Source organism: Chiloscyllium plagiosum, chromosome 13, assembly GCF_004010195.1.
Source record: "Chiloscyllium plagiosum isolate BGI_BamShark_2017 chromosome 13, ASM401019v2, whole genome shotgun sequence".
In the NCBI taxonomy this organism is placed as follows: domain Eukaryota; kingdom Metazoa; phylum Chordata; class Chondrichthyes; order Orectolobiformes; family Hemiscylliidae; genus Chiloscyllium; species Chiloscyllium plagiosum.
This window is the reverse complement of record NC_057722.1, coordinates 29,548,563-29,573,520: the sequence shown is the minus strand read 5'-3', so window position 1 is coordinate 29,573,520 and position 24,958 is coordinate 29,548,563. Positions and strand designations below refer to the sequence as shown.

At 39.9% G+C, this 24,958-nt stretch overlaps 1 protein-coding gene across 2 annotated transcripts in view; it reads right to left on the bottom strand.

The window, feature by feature from the left end:
• schip1 (schwannomin interacting protein 1) overlaps window positions 1–24,958 on the bottom strand; it is an 809,528-nt gene that overhangs the window by 27,517 nt on the left and 757,053 nt on the right. For both annotated transcript variants that reach the window (XM_043702129.1, XM_043702130.1), the window contains 3 exons: window positions 23,731–23,849; window positions 11,594–11,711; window positions 7,515–7,712 (listed from right to left, as the gene is read on the bottom strand). In XM_043702129.1, coding sequence (XP_043558064.1) covers window positions 7,515–7,712; window positions 11,594–11,711; window positions 23,731–23,849 — 435 coding nt within the window. The remainder of the gene's footprint in view (window positions 1–7,514; window positions 7,713–11,593; window positions 11,712–23,730; window positions 23,850–24,958) is intronic.

Here is a 24,958-nt window from a genome sequence, read left to right as displayed (position 1 = left end):
ACGATTACTTTAAAAAAAAAGGACTCTCAGTCCCATTCTACATATTTTGTTGGATGAGTTATAAAGTCAAGCTTTCTTGATGGTATCTGCATTATCTTAACTGAAACCAAACTGCTTTTGTTTGGCAGCAAACACAAAGGAAGTTATTGAAACGCTCCATAATGATTGAAGAACAAGTAGATGGTTGATTTGGCCTCCTCCTGCCAATATATCAGACTTCAGGAGAAACAAAACCATTAAATGTGGAGGACAAAGCCCATTCGATCCCTGGGAAAGGAGCAAAGGAACAGTTAAAATCGAGTGGATGAATTTGCAGTTTTGCTCCTGCTGCATTTCCATTTTAACACTGCTGGTGTTACTGGAGGGTAAGCTTCCATTGGACTCCAGCAGAAACCTCATCAATAAATAGAGTCAGGGTCTCACGCTGGTCTTTTTTTAACTCATTCTAGTGAGGTGTCTACCATGGTCACTCCGGCAAGCAAGATATCAGGAAGCCAAACAGGTCCTCAAAGCAACATTTTCAGAATGTTTCCTGGAGGGAAATGTTGCCTCTGAAGAGAAGTGACAATGAGACTGCTATTGTAGAGACCTTCCTGCTGAGTTTACCTTGCTGCAGGCTGGCTGTCAGCTTCCAGGCTGATTCTCTGCTGCTTTCTGCCTGAAATGGGAGCTCAGCAGATCAAAAACATTCAAATGTGACTCAAGTATGCAAATGGTCACAATTTCCATTTAGGACTGATACCCATTTATTTGGAATTAATATCTATTTATGGACAAATAATTGTTTATAGTTAAAGATAATTGAACAACACTTGGTAGCAATGTGAAAATAGATAAATAACATCAAAGTAAAGCTTTTTCTGCAATAATATGACTGAACCTCAATTGGAGAATCTTCCAATTGGCAGTTTTTTCTTTTTCTTGCAACTTTCTCTGGTAGCATCTGTGATTGACGTTTCCATCTAGCCCAACATCACTGCCAATTCTGTATTGTGGACTGATGCTCAACATGAATGCTCAACCTTATTTTGCTTAAACATAGAAGCATTGAAAATAGGGGAGGAGTAGGTTCTTCAGTCCTTTATCATGGCTGACCATTCAACCTCAGAACCTTGTTCTTGCTTTCTCCCCATACACTTTGACCTTGTTAGCCCTAAGAACTATATCTAACTCCTTCTTGACAACATACAGTGCTTTGGCATTGAATTGCAATTAACACCAGACTTGAGCACACAAAGGTGGCACAAGTGTTTTTCAAATTTAAATTTCATCTGTAAATATTAGAGATGTGTGTATCATCATTATTGGGATTTGCTTCGTCAGAGAACGAAATACCCTCATGATTGGTACGCATTTACGGTTCCTAGTACTCTGGCCATTGTTGGAGTATAATAATGCGACAGTTCTGGCAAAACCATATCTGGATGATTGTTAACAGAACTGAGGAAGAGTCAAACTGGAATCAAAATGCTCCAAAGATGCTGCCAGTCCTGCTGAGTTTCTCCAGCATTCTGTTTGTTACAGATTTCCAGCAGCTGCAGAATTTGGCTTTTAGATGTTTTCTGATCAGCCTGTTCAGGGATGTTATCACTGGAGCAGGTGGGACTTGAACCTAGGCCACCTGGCTCACAAGATACGGACAATACCTCTGCACCACAAAAGCTCTGCAAAATATTTTGTGTTTATTCTGGAAGATTGTGTACAGTTTTGAACTCTATACCTTTACTAGTCATTAGAAGGAGGAATAAGAAAGATTCACTAGAGTTACTTATTTCTCCCTCTTTATTATTATTTTACCTTTTCCTTGTTCTTTTCTAATTGCCCCCAACATCAAACCAACGATTAATATTTGCAACATTTCCTTCTCAATTTGACACCCTCCTTAGTTTCCTCAGTTAGGCACGAATGGTTCATCCTTTTTACTGAGTCTTTCTTTCACAATGGAATATATATGTATAGAATTACAAAATATTTCATTAAATGTCTGTCACTGCCCCTACGATTTTACCCAAGAACCTTTTCCCATTCCACTTGAGCTAACTTTACCTTTATATCCTTCTAATCGCCTTTGATAACACAGAAGATTGTTTCAGATGCAGGTTTCTCAACCTCAAATTGAATGTGAAATTTTATCATGTTGTGAACACTCTTCCCCAGAGGATTTTTGACTATGAGATCATTAAATAATCTTGTCTCATTGCATACTACCAGTTCTAAAGTAGCCAGCTGTGTGATTCAATACAGAATGTATTGTTCTAAAAAACTGTCTCACTGAATGAACTTGTTCGCAAAGCAATCTTTGCTAATTCAAATTTTCCAATCTATAAGAATAAAATTACCTGCAAATTATAACATAATATTTTTTATTAATGTATTCTCTGACCTACAGTGCAGCTACTGTGAGCAATCTGTAAACTACTTTCCCTTGCTATTTCTTACTCCCACCCAAATGGATACTATTTCATGATCATCTGGGCAAAGATTATTTCTTGCTGCATCACTGATCTTTATTAACAGAGCCCTCCACCTGCTCTCAAAATATCAAATGCATTTGACTATTCAGTTCCTAGCTTTGGTCACCTTGTAAGCATGTCACTGTAACAGTATCATGTTACATCATTCTCATTTATTTCTATTTGTGTCACTAATTCATCCACTTTGTCACAAACACTTTCTGCATTCAGGTAAATAGCATTTAATTCCATCTTTTTCACATTTTCTCTATTCTATTCCAATTTTCAGGTATTTCTCATGCACTAACCTTCTCAATCATAGAACATTACAGCACAATACAGGCCCTTCAGCCCTCAATGTTGCATACGTCTGTGGAACCAATCTGAAGCCCATATAACCTACACTATTCCATTCTCGTCCATATGCCTATCCAATGACTATTTAAATGCTCTTAATATTGCCGAGTCTACTACTGTTGCAGGCAGTGCGTTCCACATCCCTACTACACTCAGTTAATTAACTACCTCTGACCTATTATCTGGCACCCCTCAATTTAAAGCTATGTCCCCTCATGCAAGCCATCGCCATCCGAGGAAAAAGGCTCTTATGTCCACCGTATCTAACCCTCTGATTATCTTCTATGTCTCAATTAAGTCACCACTCAACCGTCTTCTAACAAAAACAGCCTCAAGTCCCTCAGCCTTTCCTCGTACGATCTTCTCTCCATTCCAGGCAACATCCCAGTAAATCTCCTCTGCACCCTTTCCAAAGCTTCCACATCCTTCCTATAATGTGGTGACCAGAACTGTACACAATACTGCAAGTGCCGCCGCACCAGAGTTTTGTATAGCTGCAGCATGACCTCGTGGCTTCAAACCTCAATGCCTCTACCAATAAAAGCTAACACACCGTACGCCTTCTTTTAACAACCCTATCAACCTGGGTGGTGATTTTCAGGGATCTATGCATTTGGACACCGAGATCTCTCTGCTCATCTACACTACCAAGAATCTTTCCATTAGTCCAATACTCTGCATTCCTGTTACTCCTTCCAAAGTGAATCATCTCACATTTTCCTGCATTAAACTCAATTTGCCAGCTCTCAGCCAAGATCTGCAGCTTACCTATGTCTCTCTGTAACCTACAACATTCTTCGTCATTATCCACAACTCTACTGACCTTAGTGTCATCCGTAAATTTACTAACCCATCCTTCCATCCCCTCATCCAGGTCATTTATATAAATAACAAACAACAGTGGACCCAAAACAGATGCTTGCGGTAACCCACAGGATGAATATTTCCCATCAACTACCACCCTTTGTCTTCTTTCATCTAGCCAATGTCTGATCCAAACTGCTAAATCACTCTCAATCCCATGCTTCTGTATTTTGTGCAATAGCCTACCGTGGGAACTTTATCAAACGCCTTACTGAAATCCATATACAGAAGAACCTCAATGGTCCAAATGAGATGGGCAGGCATTATTTCATCTGGATAATTGATTATTCAGTTAATTGATTCAATGCCTCGTCTTTGGGGCTCGGAATTTTCTGAAGTTTTCTTTTTCCTCACTCTGGCTGTCTTGGTGTCTCTCTCTGTCTCAGGGTTTGTTTCTGAGCAGACACACACTTGTGTGTAAGGGACCTGCAGTTCTGCTGAAGCCTCCCCGCTCCCCGCCCCCATTCTGCCCCAATCTGTTCAATGGGATTGACACAGCAAGCACTTGCTAAGTCCGCTCCCCATTCAGGAAACTAGGCAGCAGCGCACTGCGCGCGAGCCCCCACACCCCCGTCTGACCCTGCCTGGAAAGTGTCAGGTGCATAAATGTTCACGATCATGGTCTTCCAGAGTGGCGTGGAGCAGCTGAGAACTGGGTTGGAGCATGCTGGAGGCCTAGAGTGGTGCAGAGTAGGCTTGGAGACTTCGAGCAACATGGACCTGCTGAGAGCTGGGGTGAAGCGGGCTGGAGGCCTGAAGTGGAGCAGAAATGGTTATTGGACTGTAGTCTGGTGCAGGCTGTCAGCAGTTTGCAAGGACAGTCAGACCACATTTGGAAGCCCCTACACTAAGCTACTGCAATGTAATGTTGATCTGTAATTTGTTTATCTAACTGTAATGTTTATCCTTTTAACAATGTCTTATTTCTAACTTATACTATGAATTTCTGTAAGGTAATACAACATCTTTTTTATTCCTCTTTTTGCACCTAAGATGGCGCCATGAGAGGCAACACTGGAAACTTTTCACTGCGCACCTGCACATGACAATAAAAGATATTCTATTCCATCTTATATTTTGTGGCCTTATACCCTTCTTAAACCACATCCTGTCACAGAGTACTACAATAACCAAACCAACACATATTCAGAATCCAATCTACACAAACCATTACTGTTAAGCATGCTTTAGCAAATGGAACTGGAGTGTGAGCTTCCAAATTGTCAGGTTTGTGTTTCATAAGATAAATCTTCAGAAAGAATAAGTGTATATGGACATTTGTAGAGACATAGTGAGCGACAAAGCTGCTGATCTTTCAATAATTAGATTAGAGCTTTATTTTTAAAACGTCATGCCAATTTCATCAAGCTTTAAACTTTCTCTCAAATTGGATAATGTGAAAAATCCAATGTAATGAAGATTCACATCTGCCCACTTTAGTGATATCTCAGCTAAACTGAAAGTTCAGCATCAGCGTTCTGTCGTCACAGTTAATTTAGCAAAAACACATTTAGTATCCTATGGCTACAGCTTAAACCATTTGTAGAGAAATGAAAGAAAAACACTTGAAATTATGAGCAGTCATTTAGAATATGACATGTGAACTGATATGCTTCTGGAAAATTAAACACTACTTTGGGATTTAAGAGGAGATAGTGGATTGAAATTAAATCAGATATTCAGGATTTGGTTGATACTTGGTTATACTCTCTCCCAACCTCTTCCATCGTGTAGAAGATACAAAGGTTTGAAAACACATACTAGTAGATTAATAACAGCTTCTTCCCCAGCTTCTTATCAGACTTATAAATGGACCTCTCATATTAGAGTTGATCTTTTTCTGCACCTTCACTGCAACTGTAACACCATATTTGGCATTCTATTCGATTACCCTGATGTACTTATGTCAGGTATGATTTGTCTGGCTAGCATGCAAAACAACACTTTTCACTATATCTCAGTACATGTGACATAATAAATCAAATCAAATCAAAATGTTATGCAGGAGAGACTGCACATATTTGCAGAGGTTACTTTAATTTTAGTTTTCTGCAAATTATTTTTGGTTTGAGTACAACTTTTAGGAAATTCAGATAATAATCACTCATGCATACGTTCCAAATTTTTAGCTAGCCCATACTCAAATTATTTGGGCAATGTCAGTTTCTGATGTAATGCATATAAATTTGGTTTATATTTATAATTTCACTATTGAAATAACTAAGTATAAAAAGGCACAAATGAGAAAGGAGCTGTTTTCTAGTTTAGCTAGTATTAAGAATTCGATGAAAGAAAACTCCCAATGTTTGAGGCACTACCTAGTATTCAATATTAATGCTAAATTTTATTTCTCCAAGTTGAGTCACAGTGAATCATTATAACCTCCAGTCTTCCTTTCCCACCATCAGTGAGCATGGCAGTAGGAGCGTGTACCATATTCAAGACGCACTGTTGTAAATCATTAAGGCTTCCTTGGCAATACCTTCCAAACCCGTCACCTCAACTACCTAGAAGAACGACAACCATAGATGCAAGAGAATGCTACCATCTGCATATTTCCCTCTAAGTGACTCACTATTCTGATTGCTTTGGATGGGAGGAGATGATCTGGAGCCAAAGGACAATTTCTAGGCACTTAAGTAAAGAACAGACAACTTCACGGAGTCAGCCTGGATATGTTGCTGAAAGCGTATCTGGATCAAAAAGAACGATGTTAGGGAACTCAGGCTCAGCAAAGAGAATGACATTGGAATTCAGAATCAAAAAGTACAGAGCAAGACAAGGTGTAAAAACCTCAAATCATAGCTGTTGGAATAATACTCTTGTCCTGAAAGCAATGTTTCAAGCTGAGTTATCAGGAGCAACACCAGAGAAGATTTTCTTGGATAAATGAAAAGGAAAAACACATCATGAGTGTACGTGATATCTCTCAACATCTCTAGTGTCAAATTGAGTTTGCTTTCAATCTTTGAATTTGTACACAAACATTTGATTGCAAACTTAGAAACCAAATGAATGAAATGCTCATTTTGTTTTTCTTTATTCACTCATAGGATGAGAGGGTCACTGGCTAGCCAGCATTTATTACCCATCTCTAATTGCCAAAGGGCAGTTAAGAGTCATCCACTTTGCTGTGGGTCTGGAGTCACGCGTAGTCCAGATCAGGTAAGGATGGCAGTTTGCCTTCCTAAAGGACATTAGCGAACGAGGTGGGTTTTTCCGATAATTGACAATGGATTCATGGTCATCATTAAACTCTTACTGATATTTATTGAATTCAAATTCTACCAATTGCCATGGCGGGATTCAAACCCAGGTCCCCAGCACATTACCTGGGTCTCTGGGTTAATTGTCCAGCAATAATACCACTAGGCCATCACCTCCCCACCATACTTCATACTGTAATAAAATCTAAGAAAGATGTAATTCAAAACATTGGTCACATTTGTCAACATGATGTAATTCCTACACCTTCTCTGCAGGGTTGAGCACCTGGTTTATATCCAGAGATATTATGGTGATAGACAGAAGATGTAATCATACTGAATTGGTATATTAACATGAATGCATTGAGATAGCAAAGAGAAATTGACAATTCAGTTTGTTATTTCAAATGCATACACAACATCAGCATACTTAAAATCGTCTGATAGGGATGGAAAAGCTTCAAACTTATGCTACAGTCAGACAATTGCTGAAGTTGCTGTTGGTTACCAGGGAGGAACATATTTTTTGTATTGTAATGTACTTTCATTTGTGCACAAATCACAGGCAGGTATTGTTGAGGCCAAATGTTTATTTGGAATCTTGCATTTGTATTCCATATTTCAGGATACTTACCAGATCAGCCACAGGGGACTTCTTTCGGTTCTGCTTTTCGACTTCAACTTGCATTTTCGCCATTGGTTTTGCCATAGCAAGAGCCATTTTAGCCTCAGCTTGCAATTTCTTCTGTCTTGTAAGAAAATCCATATCATCAAGTGACTCAGACTCTTCTTCAGTAGTGTCTCTGTCAGAGTACGACGAGCTCTGTTTGCTCTAAGGAAGAAATGAGCTGTTGTGATGCACTTGTAAATGGAGACTAATTGTAACAGAGAACAGAACCTGCCACAAGCATCATAAAATAAGAGCTTCGTTGATCATTCAAAAATAGATTTTGTGAAAATTAAGCAAATAACCTCCTTATCTCTTTGCTTTGCATCTGCAGAACTTAATTCAACTTTTGCATGATATTAAAAGAAAATATGCCTGCCTAACACTTCTCATTGCCTTTGCAGTTTCTGTTCGTTTCAATATGATCATATGAACTTGACTGACATCAATTTAAGTACTGCTTGGTGCAATTAGAATTGGGTTAGTTATTAGCAGCAAATGGGACATCTGCTCTTGACCTTCACAACCAAATTACTTCTGCACAAATCCAGGCTTTACAATATTCGTAATGACTTCAAAACAGGGACACAAAGAACACTGACTCAGATAATTCCCTAAAATGAATTATCAACTACTTTTATATTTAAGAGTTTACATTTCTACAAAAACTTTAAATGTACAAAATATTCAAGACGTTGCACAGGTGAGAGAAACAAAAACCACGTCTTTGAGGGAGAACTCAGAATTATTAGAAGGCAAAGTTAAAAGGGATGGAAATAACGCAACTGTGGAAGTCAAACAAAGGGATAATAAAATATTGAGTGGTTTTAAAAAGGATTTCCAGAGACTATGGAAGACAATTTCACTTTTGGTTGAGTGGAGGGAGGGATGGAAACAATGCAAACCAAACTCAAAGGACTGTAGGCTAAATTTGTCTGAAGAAGCTGCAGAGGTAGAATGAGGTATGAAGCAACCCAACTCAGTGACCTAGAAGTCAGCAAGGAGAATTAAAGGCTGATCAGGACAGGGCAGGATGGTTGTACAAGGGCTACTGGGTAATGCTCATCTCTCCACTGTCAAGCAAAATTTGTGATACAAGTGTTTTGCAACAACAGGATTTTAACAGAACTGGTGAGGAATAATGCTGAAGAGGTTGGGTACGACATCCTAGTCAGAAACAGGATAGCAAATTAAAAATTTAGCTATGGGTCAACCATTGCATCAGATTGCACTCAAACTAATGGAGTCTGAAGTAGACTGAACAGGGGCAAGAATGGTGGCTTCAAAAAAAAGTTACACAAAACAGTAAAAATATCAATGGTTTCAGTATTTCATATACTTTCTTTCATGCATCAGCATGGGCACAAGGATGGAACAGAGAGAAGCTGTGTGTTCTCCATGTGCTGAATGACAAAGGGGAGACAATAGGGGAGGGTGGAGTGATCAAATATTGTGATCAATATATTGTGACTAGCGAGATTGACAAAAACACTTACTTAGGCTTAGATCGTCAATTCCACACTGGACACTGGGAGGCAAGGTTCCTTCACCAGCCCTGGCCAACAACATTCTTTTGCTCCAGCCCACGTTGCACTCCACTCTTCAAGGTCCTCAAATGTACTTTGCTGGTTCTTAGGTGTTTGCCTGGGAGGCAAAATACATGCCCTACAATTTCAGTTGTTTGTCACAATGTCCTGAAGACACCTTTGTCCAGTTCTCTGCAGCATTTTTTTAAAATGGTGATGTTGTCTCTCCATGTGATGCCCATCATTTTAAATTGGCAATGCTGGTGGAAGATATCCAGCTTTGTTGCTCTGTTCCATGTCTCACTGACACAGATTGCATTTGGTAGCACAATGGACATGCAGTATTGCAGCTTCATGGCCATATTGATGTTGTTGGATGTCCACACCACCAGAAGACTGATGCTGCTTTGCCAATTCTTGGATAGAAGGCAATTTGTTTTGCCCTCCTTGGAGATGTTACTTCTGAGGCAGGGCAAGTGTTTGATATTCTTGATGTTCTGTTGCCAGGTGGTGATGGGAGAGCCTTCTGAGCATCAATGCATCATTGCCTTTGTTTACAAATAGCTGATTAAAGTGGTTCTGGAAAAGCACAGCAGGTCAGGCAGCATCCGAGGAGCAGGAAAATTAACATTTTGGGCAAAAGTCCTTCATTAGGAATGAGGTTGGGAGCCTCCGGGGTGGAGAGATAAATGGGAGGGGGGAGGTGAGGCCAGTGGGGGGAAGTAGCTGAGAATGCAATAAGTGGATGGAGGTGGGGGTGAACGTGAAAGGTCGGAGTGGAGGGTGGAGTGGATAGATGGGAAGGAAGATTGATAGATGGGACAGGTCATGAGGACAGTGCTGGGGTCCAGCTCAGCACTTTCCTCATGACCTGAGCATCTTCCTTCCCACCTATCTGCTCCACCCTACCCTCTGACCCATCACTGCCACCCCCACCTCCATCCGCCAACTGCACTCTCAGCTATCTTCTTCTAGCCCCAACCCCTCTCCCATTTATCTCTCCACCTTGGAGGCTCCCAGCCTCATTCCCGATGAAGGGCTTTTGCCAGAAATGTCGGTTTTCCTGCTCCTCGGATGTCGCCTGACCTGCTGTCCTTTTCCAGCACCACTCTAATCTCCAGCATCTGCAGTACCCACCTCCACCTACAAACAGCCGATGTCACGTCCAGGCTTGGTTCCATTACTCCCAAGACTGGAGCTCACATCTTGGAGTCTAAGATTCTATAGCTAACAACGTGATGAAATTCAGGTCTGCCAACCAATATCTTGGCATAAGATGCCATTGTCTGAACCCATCATTGCTTTCATGATGATCTCATTAACAAAAGAAACCAAAAACAGAGAGAGTATGCAGCCTTGCTGTGCTCCTGTGATGATGATGATGGAGTCTATAGCATTTGTGCTGATCTTAATGTAGCAACTGGAGTCATAGTATATGGGTATGAAGTTATTAACAAATACTCTGGGATGCTGTACTATTGCGTGATATAATAGAGTAGTTTTAATGGATATTATTAAAAGTCTTCATGAAATCAATGAAGTTGACAATGAAGCTTCAGACACTCTGCGGTATGATGTACCGGAACATAAAACTCTGCCAGCTGGAAACTGACCTATTCTTCAGAAGCTAATATCTAAATCTCCTTACAATCTGTTGAGGAATACCATGCAGGTGACCTTGCCAGATAGTGACAGCATTGTAATGGCCTTCAGTTGTTGCAGTCACGGGGGTTCCCCTCCTTTATCACTTAGAGACATTAAAGCGACTCTTGGATAGGCATGTGGAATATAGTACAATGAAGGATACGTAGGTTAGTCTGATCTTAGAGTAGGATAAAAGGCTGACATAACATTGAAGGCCGAAAGGACTGTACTATGCTGTATTGTTCTATGCTAATTAGAACTCACCTCCAGTCCTCTGAGATGTCCTTCACAGACCAGATCTTGCTGAACAGATTTGAGAGTTCAGTTATGACAGTGTTCTTGTCTTAGCTCAACAGTTGGTCCAGGTGCCTTGTCAGGTGCCTTCAAGCTCCTGATGATTATTAGGATTCTGATCTGGCAATTTCTCCCAGGGTGAAGTTCAGTTGCTGCGATGTGATGTGGTCGTTGAATTTGAGCATGCAGCTCAGGCTGAGCTGGTCATGAGAACAAGGGATCACATAACCTTCATCTCACTGGACATAAGCAGTGATCATGAAAATGGAAGGCTTAGTCTCAATGTGAAAGGCACAAGATACACATTAAGGAGTCAGATAATGAGAGAGGCATCTAGAGATGGGAGGTGATGAGGGCTTCTTGGATCTTTTAATGGATTGAGAAGTTGGAAATAGAGTGGTTAAGAGAAAGCAGGAAAAGTGTTTTTTGAGGTGGTGGTGGTTTGACTTGAAAAAGGGGCTGCTCTGAGCTAAGGGAACAGTTATATAGTTTGTAATAGTTCAGGTCAGCAGGTAGAAGATGCAATTTCTGTAATTATGAAACTGCAGAATTGGTTAAAATGAAATAAGTAGTTGCACATACCATTGGCGACAAAGGGGTATCAAGGCTTGTTTCAGTCTTGCTGTCGTCTGCATCACTGTCCTTGTCACTTCCACTGTCATTAACAAAACAGATCTGCAGATTCATTCCACTCTGAAGCCTGAAACACAGGAATATTGAGCATGTTTTAGTGAATATATAACTAGATTAGCTTAGATTACTTACAGTGTGGAAACAGGCCCTTCGGCCCAACAAGTCCACACCAACCCTCCGAAGAGCAACCCACCCAGACCCATTCCCCTATATTTACCCCTTCACCTAACACTATGGGCAATTTAGCATGGCCAATTCACCTAAACTGCACATTTTTGGACTGTGGGAGGAAACCGGAGTACCCGGAGGAAACCCACACAGACACGGGGAGAATGTGCAAACTCCACACAGACAGTCACCCAAGGCTGGAATCGAACCTGGGACCCTGGCAGCAGGGCTAACCACTGTGCCCCCGTGCTGCCCATAAACAATCAGCCACTGGAAATAGTCTCCATAAATAGTAAAGAAAAATTGTGCAAAAACTGGGGCTGAAACTCAACTTCAGTATGAAAGGAGATACAAAAGAATAGTGAATCAGCTGTCAATTATACATTGTGCCTGTTTGTGAAACTTGCTCAGTGAAGACTAGATAGGCCGTATGACAATCCATCCACTTGCTACGTTTCAAACCCTGAAAAAAATTGGACTTCACCTGCTGTTTCCTTTGATTTAACTCATTCTTAAGAGAAAAAAAATCAGTACTCATTGTTAGCCACTAACAGTACCCATTAATAGCTATTCATTCTCCTAGCCTGATCAGTATCCACGCCTTTATCTATCCAACTGCTCTTCTCTCTCTTTGGGCTTGATTTCCAACTATTGCTTAGTCCTTACTCCCTCCTCCCAACCTATCTTCTGCATATAAATCAATATTTTCTGAGCTACCAACAGTTCTAAGGAAAGGTCGCTGGATACGATATGTTAATCTGGTTTCTCTCCACAGATGCTGCCAGGCCTGCTGAGCTTTTCCAGGAATTTCTGTTTTCCAGCATCCACGGCTATTTCAGTTTTTATTTAACGTTTATACTGTATGAGAAGACAGTACTCTTTGGCTGGCAATTGGACTCTGATTGGTAGAGGCCTCATCATGGATAATAAAATGATTCGATGGTGGCTGGTGGAGGTTAACGTGGTTAACTGTCAAGTTTTGCTTAAATTTAAACAGGTTGGTTGTCTCTGGTTAAGGTATTGCCCTGAAGTATACAACAGAAGATGACTGTCATCTATTTGTTAAGTTAAAACAGGTGTCATGCATGTAAATGTTCTTGTGAATATGTCCTGATAAGTACACAATAAAAATCTTTGACAAAATGGTAATATCTGATATTTTTAACTTAAAGGTTTGTGCAACACTTCAACATTTACATCTCACTGAAAAGGTGAGTTACATTTACAAATGATTTTTTTTTGCTTAAGTTTAAATCATTGAAAGAGAAATATATTATTTAAATATGGTTAACTGACAAAAACTTCATGATTATAGAATTTCAGAACTAAATTGAGACATGGATTGAGACAGTTTCTCCCTGCCAGCCTTGTATTTGTTGTACAGGGTGACCCACTGAATCCATGGGTCCGGTTACCGCTGTTTCTGTTACCCACAGTTTACCATAGCCTGAATATATTACAGGGAACTTTCCAGAACCAGAGACCTGGGGGCTGCCAGGGAGGTACGTTTCTCATTTAAGTGAATGAGTTCACCACTATTCATGGTTTTGGGCTTCCAGGGGTAGGTCTTAGAACGTATTGCCCCGGGGGGTACAGGAGGATGGCTTTACTTCAAACAAAAAAAGAAGCTGTGGGACTGAATAATTCAGGAGTTAAGGCAAGTTGCAGCAGATCATTTATAATTCCTTTGTGAGATGAAATATGTAACAGTTTAGTTAGTTTCAGCAGTCAATTTTTTGGCTCCCTTATTGTTACAAGAAAAATAATATTAGAGGTCTGCCCATCTTGTTCTCACAATCTCAGATCCATCCATCATGTTATGGGGGGGGGTCAGTTAAGCCTCCAGGTACTGCACATGTCCTTGTACCTATTGAGAAACTTAGGTGGTGAATTAATGGTCATTTAGGGGCCCTATTTGCTTACACCACAGTCATAACTGTGGTAGAGGAACTGTGGTAGTAAATGTTGTAGAGGAATGCTGAAGCAAGGTGGGTAACCTAACCTGCACTCATTCAGGATGGAGGAGAAAGTGTTACTCTCCAAAACATGACCCCTGCACCCTCTTTTTGGTCCAGCAGACAGAGCTGTCCAAACTTCTTGCGAGAAATCCAGGATCCATGACATTTCTTAAATAAAATCTGAAAGAACTGCGGATGCAATAAATCAGGAACAAAAACAGAAGTTGCTCGAAAAGATCAGCAGGTCTGGCAGCATCTGTGAAGAAAAATCAGAGTTGAAGGGTCACTGGACCCGAAACGTTAACTTTGACTTTTCTTCAAAGATGCTGCCAGATCTGCTGATCTTTTTCAGCAACTTTTGTATGTGTTCCATAACATGCATTCTCTGGCCTGTAGTTCTAGCTATGGCCACTATGCAATACTGGTGCTGCTAAGCTCCACCAGACCAACTGGATTTGTCAACAGTTCTTCAGAGTGGGACTTCTGCTGGATGGGAGTGGATATCTCACTCTGAATCAATTAATGCTATCCCTCTGGTATTTTGTTACAAGGCAACAAAGTTTCCAGTGGAGCTTGGGTGGGAGGGGGAAGAATGTTGTCAGTGTAGGTAATCCACATCCCCAAAACATTCACACCCTACTTTCCATAAGTCAATGCGACACACCTCTGATATCCAAAAGAAGCAGTTCTAGCTGAGAAAACATTTTTCCCTTTTGTTTGTGAATAACACAGTTACCTAGTATAGATTAGACTCACTGTCAAATTCTGAAGTTCTGAAGGATGTGTATAATATTTATATCAGTAAGTCTTGGGTCCTGTCAGTAAAAATCACCCTGTAGATCCAACAGTAATGCGTTTGGATCATTGACATTTTCTAGATTTAAGTAGAAGGATGAAAATTATGGCAATTACTGTAAACTCAAACATTTTTTTCACTGTAGCGAACATTCCATCAAGGTAGTGAACAATGGTAGAACGCACAATTATATTTGATGGATATCAGAAGTGTGTCATAACTGGGATTCTTCACCCACTGCATTTGCTCAAATACTGAGTGCTAATGTATTTCATATTCGGAGAAGCTTTCCATGTTTTGGCCATGATCTTTAAAGAGCAATATCAAATGCATTTGAATTCACCAAACCATTTATGTTTTTTTGAATGTTGCAACATATGGAGCTGCTCCCTTCCACTTCCCTCTGCAGCAATAACTTGGCTAGAAAGGCCTTTTCTTTATTTTCCATTTGAACATGTTGGAGAGAGGGTACCTCTGCTCTGGGGCACCCTATTTATCACTTGTCTGTAAGGGCATCCTAATGCTGCTTCTGTTTGCTCTCCAAAATCAAAAGCCCACCCACTATCCTTAATTTTATGAGCACACCCTCTGATTTGGCGAAGTTCCAATGAGTGATTGTTTCCTTTACAGTGAGGTTTCTAAACCCCATTGAGACTGACAACCAAGTCTGCACACGATGTGGAAGATGCTGCCCACTGATTTTGAGTTGTCAGTCTGGTACACTCTGGATCAATTGCTGGTCAATATCCCTTTTAGTAACAAATCAGAATATTCTTTAGACAAACATGAGACAACTGATGGACCGGACTTTATTTTTTAAAAAGCACTGGTAGTCAATCTTAACCATACAATTTGACTGTGGCATTTTGAGCTCTTTTATTGGGTTGAAAAGCATTTTCCCTTAAGGATTCCAGTTTACCTGCATCAAAGATACATTATCTCATGATTTATCTGTTCTTGAATCCTTTGAAAACAATCTACTGTATTTACATTAACAATCCTAGCTGTTTACTTCAAAGCTATTTGCTTTCTGAATTCTTTGGTGAACAGTTTTATTAACAACTTACCTTCCTAAATATCTCTCCTGTGCTGTGGTGGATTGACCCCTTTCCCTATGGTTATTACACCATTCACAAAAGCCATACTTTAATCATTCATACTCACTCTTTCCAATAATCTGAAAATGTCTTTAGTTATATAGGCCAGTTAAAAGTGGAAAGATCAATTTGCCTAACAACTTTCAACTGTCCCAAGGTATCAAACAATGTGAAGCTGTGACTGTGGATTTTCTGGTCATTATGATTTTAAAGTCAGTAAAAATTTGGCCATTATTTAAAAAGAGGTAGATCTGCAATGTCAGTTATTCACTTAAGCAGCAAATTGACAATTTTAGAGAGCTACAGGCTCTAAGACTTCTGGGTGATTGAGGTGGAGGAGGGGTATGGTGCCCTAACTGCATGGAAACTGGTTCTCCAATGGTTAAGGTGGGGAAGAGAGACTGAAGGATTTGGCTGGAGATATCAGATTGTTGGCAGTGGGGGGAGGGGGAAGAATGTGATGGACAGATCGTCGCATTTTAGTGCTGTAAATGCTTCACCTGGCCTTTCTTATTTTCTTGGGAAATCCTGCCTAAAGGTATATATTTAAAAAAAGCAATGACTTGGATTCCATTGCATCACTAAAATCCTTAAACTGGAAACACTTGGAGTGTATATTTCTCAGATTTGACCACCCACCTTCCCACCATCATCCCTGGAGGTTTTTTTTAGATTAGATTACTTACAGTGTGGAAACAGGCCCTTTGGCCCAACAAGTCCACACCGACCCGCCGTAGCGCAACCCACCCATACCCCTACATTTGCCCCTTTAACGTAACTCTATGGGCAATTTAGCATGGCCAATTCACCTGACCCGCACTCTTTGGACTGTGGGAGGAAACCGGAGTACCCAGAGGAAACCCACACAGACACGGGGAGAATGTGCAAACTCCACACAGTCAGTTGCCTGAGTCAGGAATTGAATCCGGGTGTCTGGCACTGTGAGGCAGCAGTGCTGCCCAGGTTTACTGCTAAGCACTTTGGAACAAAGGACCAATTGGTGAGATTTGATTATTTTCTAATTTCAGAGATTTAGTTGAGGCTAATTCCATCAGAAGTTATGTTGTTGGGACAAAATATATTTTCAGTCAGGAAATAGCATATCCCTCTCACTTGAATTCCATACTCAATTTAAATGCCATGGTTTGAGATGCCTCCTAAGGGTGAGAGTTTGCAAAGAAATGCACTGGGGCTAAACCTACATTTAAGCATTTTACCTCATGTCTTCAAGGAACAAACTTCTCCATGTCTCAGAGATTCCTTGAACTTTGACAAAGTTGAGCAGTACAGACTTGGGAATCACCAGCTGTATTGTTCACGAGTATAAGTTATTTCTATGGTGTGTTAAACATTATTGAATGCCAATGTTTGTGGACATGGTGTGCACGCTAACATGTTGTTGTCCCACACAGAGGTCCTTCGAAACAAGCGGCCAGCTGAATTCATCAGGGACCCACTCTGATTTCCATGTTGAGTTTTCTCAGTGACTTGCTTATTTGGCACCTTTATTCAAAGAGGAAGCTGAACATAATAAGGTATGCTGGGCTGTTCACAAGATGTTTAACAAGGACTAACCCTCTTAATTGGCAACCTAGCACTGCCACTGTTTATCAAAGGTAGAAAACTGGAGCAAGACGCTCCTGATGTGGAGATTGGTCTCCTTGGGCTCCTGTCTGATATTGCCACAGTCCATGTTGCTCATTCCATATCAGATTCTGTGCATTACCTTTTACTTCCATTATACTTTGTAAAATTAATAATATGGAGTATCTCCAACAACATTGTTTGTGCCTTCACAGAATAACTGTTTGCTAATAGTTACTGAAAGGAGTTACAAAGTCCACTACTACTGTGTAACTAAGCAGTGACACATTTGTTATGGATCATAATATCACCTATCAGTCAGAAAAAAAACAGCATTGTCTGGAATGATGAAACATTCACCTAATAAATTATGATGGTTTGTGGTTTCTGATTTAATTAACTTATCTCCAATTGAATGCTCAATGTGCATTAATTATTCTTGTTACACAGGAAGTGTAGTGAGAGACAAACTGCCTGGTTTTACTAGAATTTTACATATATGGACATCTGGCCATTTGAGGGGTAAATGAAGAGTTACAGACAATTCTGGTTTAAATTACATTACAAATGTGTTAATTATCTGTGCTACTGATTTGTAACTTTATTATTAAAACCAAGCAAATCTCTGGTTGCCACAAAGGGGCTTTGTTAGGACTCATGCAATGGCATGATTTGGCAGCATGGGTAAAGTGGTGGGAATGAGAGTGTGCGGGCTGATCAGGTGTTTTATGTTGTATTTTTTTAAAAAAAAACTTTCACACAGTGCCAGCGATCTGAAGCAAATCTTGCATCCAGGCTGCCTCCTCACTCATTCTGGACTGGCCTGGACAAATCTCAGGGAACATCAGCCCAAGTATCCCATCTAGCTGGGTACTTTGTCCTGGGTTGCTTTTGTGGAGCTAGGAAAGGCCTCAACTTTGTGCTCCTGCACTGGATTTTTAAAATCAGGTCACGTTGTTTGTATACATGCCAGAATGACAGTTACTGACTGAAAGGTCATGACAGACAGCAGCAGATGTTTAATGCTTTGGAATGCAATTGTGGATTAATCTTTTAGATACAAATACAGAAATGCAAAGAATTATGTACGAAAAAGTATTCTCCAGAACAAATAAATAGAAGTGTTGTGTGTACTTGCTGTATAAACTTCTGCAATATTTGTCCTAGGTATCTGTTCTTGCCTGGTCCATTTTATGACTGATTTTATATTATGCTAATTGGACAAAATGTTCCATCGTTGTCTTTCTATTTTATTTTTAGATTTTAAATCAGATGTTGTATGCCAAAATGCAACAAACAAATGTGAGAACAGAGAAACTAGACCACTGAAAACATTAGATCATATGACCATTAGAAATCAGAAGAGGAGTAGGCTTTCCAGGCCTTCAGCCTGCTCTGTCATTTGATAGGATCAGGGCTGCTCTGACATTCCTCATATCCACTGTCCTGTGATTTCCCCATAGCCCTTGATCATCAAGAATCTGTATATCTCGGGATGAAATATACAGAAGGACTCTGCCCACACAGCTCTCTCTTTGGCTTGGAGTTCCAAAGGCTCTCAATCCCCCAAGAGAAGAAATTCCTCCTCACCTCAGTCTTAAATCAGTGCCACTTTATTCTGAAATAATGTCTGCTGGTCCTAGACTCTCCCATGAGGCGAAACATCTTCTCAACATTTACCCTATCAAGCCCCTTTACAATCCTTAATGTTTCCATGTCACCTCATTAAAAGGGATTATTAAACTCCAGCTGAGTTGCAGAACATGGTTTTAATAATCCAAAGTTTAAGAAACTAGCCAAGGACTACTGATTCTAGTTATATATAACTGCCAATATACTACTAAATCAACATTTTAATGATTCTTTTGTAACAGTTCAGAATAATAAAATTTAAACTGTAGAAGCAAGGGATGTCTCGCACCAAATAATTCGAAGTTAAAAATCACACAACACCGCACGGTGGCACAGTGGTTCAATTCCCACCTCAGGCAACAGTCTAAAGATATGCAAGTTAGGTGAATTGGCTGTGCTAATTTGCCCGTAGTGTTAGGTGAACGGTTAAATGTAGGGGAATGGGTCTGGGTGGGTTGCTCTTTGGAGTGGATTTGTTGGGCTGAAGGGCCTGTTTGCACTGTAAGTAATCTAATCTAATTTAAAACCAGGTTATAGTCCAACAGGTTTATTTCGAGGCACCAGCTTTCGAAGCGCTCCTTCTTCATCAGGTGATTGCATTTGTGGAGCTAGGAAAGACCTCATTGTGCTCTTGAACTGGAATTTTTAAAAAATCAGGTCATGGTTTTTGTACACAACCACCTGGTGAAGAAGCAGTGCTTCAAAAGCTAGTGCCTCCAAATAAACATGTTGGACTATTACCTGGCGTTGTGTGATTTTTAACTTTGCCCACCCCAGTCCAACACTGGCACCTCCAAATCACAAATAATTCAAAATCTTGGACTATATAATTTACCTAAATAATGTAGTCCATTAATGGTCTAATATTCCATTTGGAAGTTAGTGGTCATACTGAAGAGTCGAGTAATGCAAGACATATCCACTTCAACAAGCAATGCAACCCCACTACTTTTTTCTTTTAGACTGTCCTTCCGAAATACTGAATATCCCCTGGATGTACAGTTCCCTGGTCAACTTGCAGCCATATCTCCGTAATCCTGCATCTTACCAATTTTGATCTGTTTGCGTGACTAATTTAGCCAGTTTATTGTGAACGCTCTGTGTATTAAGGGATAAAGCCTTAAGGCTTGTCTTTTTAATATTACTTGTCCCATTTCATTGTGACCCTGTTTGATCCTGGCCCTTGATTTCTCTGCCTATCACATTTCTTATTCCTCTTTCTGTCTTTTGTTCCTAATCAGCATTCTCTTTCTTTGGACTCCTTGCATAGGTTCCCATCTCTCTGCCATTTTAGTTTAAAGCCTCCCAACCACTCTAGCATATACTTCCTCAAGGAATCAGTCCAGTCCTGCCCAGGTGTAACCTGTTTGTACTTGTGCTACCTCATCCAGAACTGGTCCCAGCACTGCAGGTATCTCAAACCTCCCCTCATATCATCTCTTCAGCCATATGTTCATCTGATATAAGCTGTTATTCTACTCTGACTAGCACTTGGCACTGGAAGTAATCTTGAGATTAATACCTTTGAGGTCCTACTTTTCAATTTACTTCCTAACTCCCTATATTCTGCTTTTAGGACCTCATGTCTTTTTTTTTAAAACTACCACATTTGTACCAGTGTGTACCATGACCACTCCTCTTCCAGAATGTACTGTACTTGTTCTGAGGCATCTTTGGGGAGGCAAATTCCAACCTGGTGTCGCGTTTGCAGCCACAGAAATGTCTTAAGTTGAATCTCCTATGGCTACTGTATTGTCAAAAGTTTTCACTCCTCCCTGTGCAACAGAGCCAACTATTATGCAACAAATTTGGCAATTGCTGCATCCCCTGAGAGGCCATTGTCCTCACCAGAATCTAAAGCAGTATATCTGTTTTGAGAAATAACCATGGAGATTTCTGCACTGCCTACCTCATCCTCCTGCTTTGCCTGATGGTCACCCATTCCTTCCCTTCCAGAGGAGTCTTAGCCTAGGGTCTGACCACCTCTCTATTCATATAACCCATGATACTTTCACCTCGCACTGCTCCATAGTGGCCCCAGCTTCCACTTCAGCTCCGAAACTCAGGCTTCCAGGATCTGCAGCTGGAGACACTTCCTGCTCAGGTGTTGTTGCCAGGCACTTGAAAGGTTTGTGTCTTTTGACTTGGAGTAGGAAGAACACACCATTGCTTTGAACTCTTCTGCCATGACTGGTAACTTTAAATTCAATATTTGGAAGATCTTTAACATCAAATAATATTGATTACTCTTTTGCCCTGATTACTGTATAGTCCAATAAACCACAACAGCTAAAAGTATCTCTTTTGCTCTGTACCGAATTTGCACGTACTCCCAAATCCAAGAAACTCACAATTGTTCTGGCTGTCTCTCAGAACATGCTTTCTCCCAACTGCTTGTGTGAAGCTTACTGATGTTCATACTTCTCTCCAGTCAGTAAAACATCCATCAAGTATTAATTACTCCATCCATCACCCAGGCAATTATATACAGTATAGCCAAGTCACTATCATCCCTATAAGACTACCTAATTCCAAATGTGTCTGTTATGAAGTACTTAATCAAAAGCCAATTGAAAAGCTATATTTATATTTTCTAAATTACCTCCAACATCCCTCTCTGTTACTTCATGATGGCAATGGTGGTAGATATGTTCATGACTGGTGATACTTCAGGAAATGGAGAATCATTCTCAGCCTTCCATTATTAAAATACATCAAGCAAATGCTTAATGCTTCTATTTATGGTAAAATGAACAGAGGGAAATGCACCCAAGGCTGCTTTGTTGCAGATTTTTGTGAGGATTATATTTGATATTCAGCCATGAAAGTATGTGAAGCATATATAGGAGACTTAACACAGATGAAAAATACCACCTTAAAAAAAGATACAGGGTTCTCTGTATATAAGCTGCATGGAAGTAGAAATGTATTGAAGAATATTTTTTCACTGCTTGTGATACCATCATCGGGTTTTGTGCTAATAATATTTTGTCTGAAAACACAAAAATGAGTGCCTATCACTTATGACGTTGATACCGTCAGGTTCTGGTAGAGTCACAAATTTGACTGTGAGATGCTTGAGCATTTTTAACACCACCTGAAAAATATGCATTCAGCTGCACTGGACTCCTGGATGCTTTGTAATTTTCAAATCAATTTGAATACCATTGCCTTCAAATCAGCTTTCCTTTTCAAACAGTATTTGCTGGAATCTGGGGCTTCTGGGTAAAATCATCATCTTTAAAGCCTGCTCCGAGTAACTACTTCGCCTGAAGTAAAAATGGGCACTTCAATTTTTGACATTATCTTGAGTCAACAATACATTTTTGGTGAAGGAGAGTGGTGAGTCACCAACTTGAATTACAAGCTGCAGGTCACGTTTTCTCCCCCCAAGAGAAGCTCAGTGCCCTAACTGAGTCTAAGTATAGTTTTATCTGTTTCGCCAAGACCTGTGATGTCAGATATGGAGTATCACAAATGCTTTAAAGTTTACTGGCTCCAAGATGTTCAATGATGTTGGAATTTCTGCATCTTTAAAATTCTTATAGCTACAATGTAGTTTTGAAGGGCACAGAAGACAAACACTACAAATAACTTTTACATTGTCCAGATGACAATGTGTCATTAAATGTGTAATGATAGCATTTCCAGCCAAAGAACTTTGAGATTTTGAGTCACTATACAACCAGGCTGTCAGTTTTTTCACACTGGTACATTAATGTCAACTATTTGACCAATTATTGGGAATGGAAATCATTGCATCAGGCTGAACTGGCAAAAATGATGATAGAATATAAAGGTAACTTTTTGTTCTTTGTCCTAAAAGGAACAAGAGACAAAAATTGCGCAATAAACATATAATGATCATTTGTCAGAAAGACTGAAAGGAACAATGCAATGATCAGTTATGAGAGGAGAGATGAGCAAGGCCATTCTTTGCTATCATTTCAACTGGTGGACCTTCATTCTTCTCTTTGCCTGTTTTCTCCTTACAATGCTGGGACTTACAAATATCCACACCAAGTCATGCAATTACCTGATGACTACAAATTCTTCTTTTTTAAAAAAAAACTTTTACAACCTTTCATGGCTTAGTCTGGCTGAATGATGGCACTGTTCCTTAAGTCAGTAGGTTGGGGGTTAAGCCTCCCTGTAGCTCAGTTGGCTGGATTGTTGGTTTACAGAGCAGTGTGATGCCAACAGCATGGGTTTAATTCCCATCACCAGTTTGAGGTTACCATGAAGGACTCTCCTTCTCAACCTTGTCCTTGCCTGACGTCTGGTGGCCCTCGGGTTAAATCACCACCAGTCGCTTCTTTCTAATCAGAGAGCAGCCTCTATGGTCTGGTAAGACTATGGTGGCACAACAACATGGGACTGCAGCACATAACCAAGGCAGGCAGTAATCTGATACAGAGGGATTGTTGTTTTGTTGAAGGTACTGTTTTCTAGATTAAACATGAATTTATCCTTACATGGTTAAAAACAAAAGCTCAAACCATACGTCACTGAGGGAAAATAACAAAAAACTTAGTCATTGGCTTGAACTTTAAGTAGTCATGGTTACTTCTATCAAAGTGTAAGAGATGTAAACCAAAGAGAAAATATGTTTATAATTTAAGATGTATTATGAAAAGGAATAGGAATGGAACTCATTGAAATTTGAAAGGCAAAAAATAGTTACTACAAATTGAATTTCAATCAACAGATGGCAGAAAATTACATCGGTAAGTGAAATATTGATTCCTTCTCCTCCAAAAATGAGTCCATGAAATCATTACACTCCAAAATCAGCAATGCAAGTGCTCTTCAATAATCCTCCAGATGCAAACCGTCATTTCTAACACTTACCGTGAAGACAGGCTGGGTTTGCCACTCTTGCTACAGCTGGTGTAAATTCCTGGGCCATCATCAAAGAAACTGCCCAGCGCCAACTTCTGTCGGATTGATTCTCTCTCATTTTTTTGGGCCTGCAAATTAAATAGGAAGGTAAATCAGGAACATGAAATGTAGTGAGACGGCAAATACGATTTTTTTGTTTAAGTTATTATCATCATGGAACTTTTTATTATGTAAACTAGATACAAACTTGTTAACTCCTGATTACAATACCTAATGCACATAGTGGATTAATAATCTGCTGGTTTATTTCTTCCTGAGTATTTTACATTGCTTGTACCTCAAGACTAGCCACTTTACCAAGAGTGTTGATAATAGTTGGTTGATGTTGTCACCAAGTCTACATTTCTGTTACCATATTGTGGATTGGCAGCTATAACACAACTCTTTTTAATTAGCTTATTATGAGTTCATTATTAAAATATCTATTTTATCATTGCTACAGATCAAGCTCCTTCTACATCACCACCTTTTTGTGGTTGCATTGTGCTGTAATACCTCGTCACAGAGCTGTCAAACATTATACCTTAACAGTTGGTAGCATTATCAATATAATAATGGATTACAAATAGAAGATAGAAATGTCATATTATAGTTCTATGAACCAATTATACATATTTTAAATGTGATATTTGCACACATGTGCACCTTAGTATTGACCATATTTCTACACAGCCTGTCAATCCACATTAGTCAATCGGAGGATAATACTAACAGTGGCCATGTCAAAGTATGCCAGGAAAAAACTGGCAGGAACATGAAAGGCTGTACCTATAAATGTACCAGTTGCATTTAGTTTTAAAGCAGGTTTAACACCAATTACAGTTGTGTTCTAGAAAAGTTGAACTTCAGCAGAGTGGGATCAGCAGCTCCAGGAAATTTAAACATGGAAAAATATCTGGCCTACAATCATGTTTCCAAACTGTAATTAATTAACTAAAAAGAACACACATGATATTCTTCTTTTACTGTCTAGGACCCATCAACCATTCTGAATAAATTTTTAGATTATCTAGATTATCTATTGCAGGACAATTTCAAGATCAATCTGGACGCCTGAATCAAGCCTTCAAATCGCCTCTCGTGTGTTGATGATTGAGACGGATGAATGGCCTTGCTACACTGTTTTTTCACCCTGGGAATGTCACAACCATCTAGAGCCAAAGTTCCAGTGTATATT